Source organism: Quercus lobata, chromosome 1 (genome assembly GCF_001633185.2).
Source record: "Quercus lobata isolate SW786 chromosome 1, ValleyOak3.0 Primary Assembly, whole genome shotgun sequence".
NCBI classification, from domain to species: Eukaryota; Viridiplantae; Streptophyta; class Magnoliopsida; order Fagales; family Fagaceae; genus Quercus; species Quercus lobata.
The window spans coordinates 34894817-34896512 of NC_044904.1; the positions used below are offsets into that span (position 1 = coordinate 34894817).

Genomic DNA, 1696 nt, shown 5'->3' on the forward strand with positions numbered 1-1696 from the left:
ATCGCTTGCACGTGCGCTGATGCGTGATTGGTTCCTGCATGACACTTGGCAAATTTCTGTTGGCTTCTGAATAGTGATAGCAAAACCTAGCAGCAATACATGGTGCTGTGTAATTGGCTGTATTTTGTGGACTTGGTAATGTGACGTGTCAGCTTGTGATAGGTCGGGAATTTTCCCTCTCTACACCATGCTTTATGGGAGTGCGAAAAAATCCACACCACATGGGGCCCTGACTTCAACAACCTATGGAAACTACCCTATCAACCATTGACAGTGATGGACCTGATATGCAGACTTGGACAAGAGGGACGGAACGTGGAGTTATTCACGGTGATGGCTTGGTTCATTTGGTGTAGAAGAAATAAATGTCACTTCAATGAGCCTAGCATACCAGTGGATAAGCTACTTGAGGCTGCCTTAAAGTCCTTATCAGAGTTTCAGAGCAAGCAGCTTGCTGGTACTACACACCAAAAACCAGCAATGCCCAAATGGCAACCACCACCAAAGGATACCTACAAAATAAATTATGACGGCGCAATATTTTTGAAGTCAGAGGAAGCGGGTATTGGTGTAGTGATCAAAAATGAAAGGGGCGAGGTGATGGCATCCTTGGCTGAGAAGGTGAACAAACCATCGGGAGGGGTGGGAGCTATAGAAGCCATGGCAGTTAGAAGGGCAATTTTGTTGGCAGTAGAGTTGGGTTTTCAGCAATGTGTTGTTGAAGGAGATTTAGAAATTGTGTTCAAAGCTTTATCAAGAGAAGGTTCTAATCAATCAAGTTTTGGTCATACTATAAAAGATTATAAGTCTATAATGGGTTTACTAAAAACCTGTTCTTTTTAACATGGGGTTGCCCATGCCTTAGATAGGAGAGCAAAGAAATCTTTTCCTCTTTTAGTATGGATGAAATCTGTTCCTCCAGACATTTCTTTTTTAGTTCACATTGATGTAATCCCTTAAGTTTGTGTTTTAATAAAACCACATGGATTTATCTTTTCTCAAAAAAAAAAAAAAAAAAAAAAGGAAGAAAGAAAAAAAAGACTAGACTAAACAACAAGAAGAAGTAAACAAATTATTCAACAAATTAAATGCCTATTTAAAAACAAAAAGAATTTTTTTTTTTCATCATTCAAATTTGTAATTCATTTAGCCATTCAATAAAAATAATTCATAATTTCATTCTTCTAAAATAATTCATAATTCCATTTTTCCAAAATAATTCATAATTTCACTCTTCCTTAAAAAAAGAAAAAAATGTATCAAGAGAAATATTGTAGTTCATGAGTTCTTCTTGGTGGCGACAGTAGTTATACTCTTTTTGGCTTTGCAATTGCAACCGTTTTTCTTTCCTTAGCGACTCGACTTTTAGTTGTAGCAAATATTATCTCTCTCTATCTCCATTTTACTCTTCTATATATATTATCATTTAAAATTTTTTCACTTTATAATTCTCATCTCAACATTCTTAATTACATTTTTATTTATTATCAATACATTTTTCTCTCTCTTTGTTAGTAGAAAGAAATTGTAATATTTTACATATTTGCATTTTTTTTAAGAGGCTGATAGATTCAAGTTATCTCTTTATTAGATTTCATATAATTTAAATTTCTTGGTGACACCATAAAAAAATTTCTAAAGTTGCTACTCCTCCTATAACAATAAGGGTGTGTTTGTTTGGAGGCGAAATATGATG

The 1696-nt window shown here is 34.6% G+C and overlaps 1 protein-coding gene across 1 annotated transcript; it reads left to right on the top strand.

The window, feature by feature from the left end:
* Positions 1–276: 276 nt before the first annotated feature.
* LOC115953015 lies at positions 277–843 on the top strand. Its single transcript, XM_031070428.1, has one exon. It carries the CDS (start codon positions 277–279, stop codon positions 841–843), a length of 567 nt encoding a protein of 188 aa, XP_030926288.1.
* The last annotated feature ends 853 nt before the right edge of the window (positions 844–1696 follow it).

What these genes read in the sequence shown, in the direction of transcription:
- LOC115953015 (XM_031070428.1), top strand. Translation starts at nt 277, where the DNA reads ATGGACCTGATATGCAGACTTGGACAAGAGGGACGGAACGTGGAGTTA.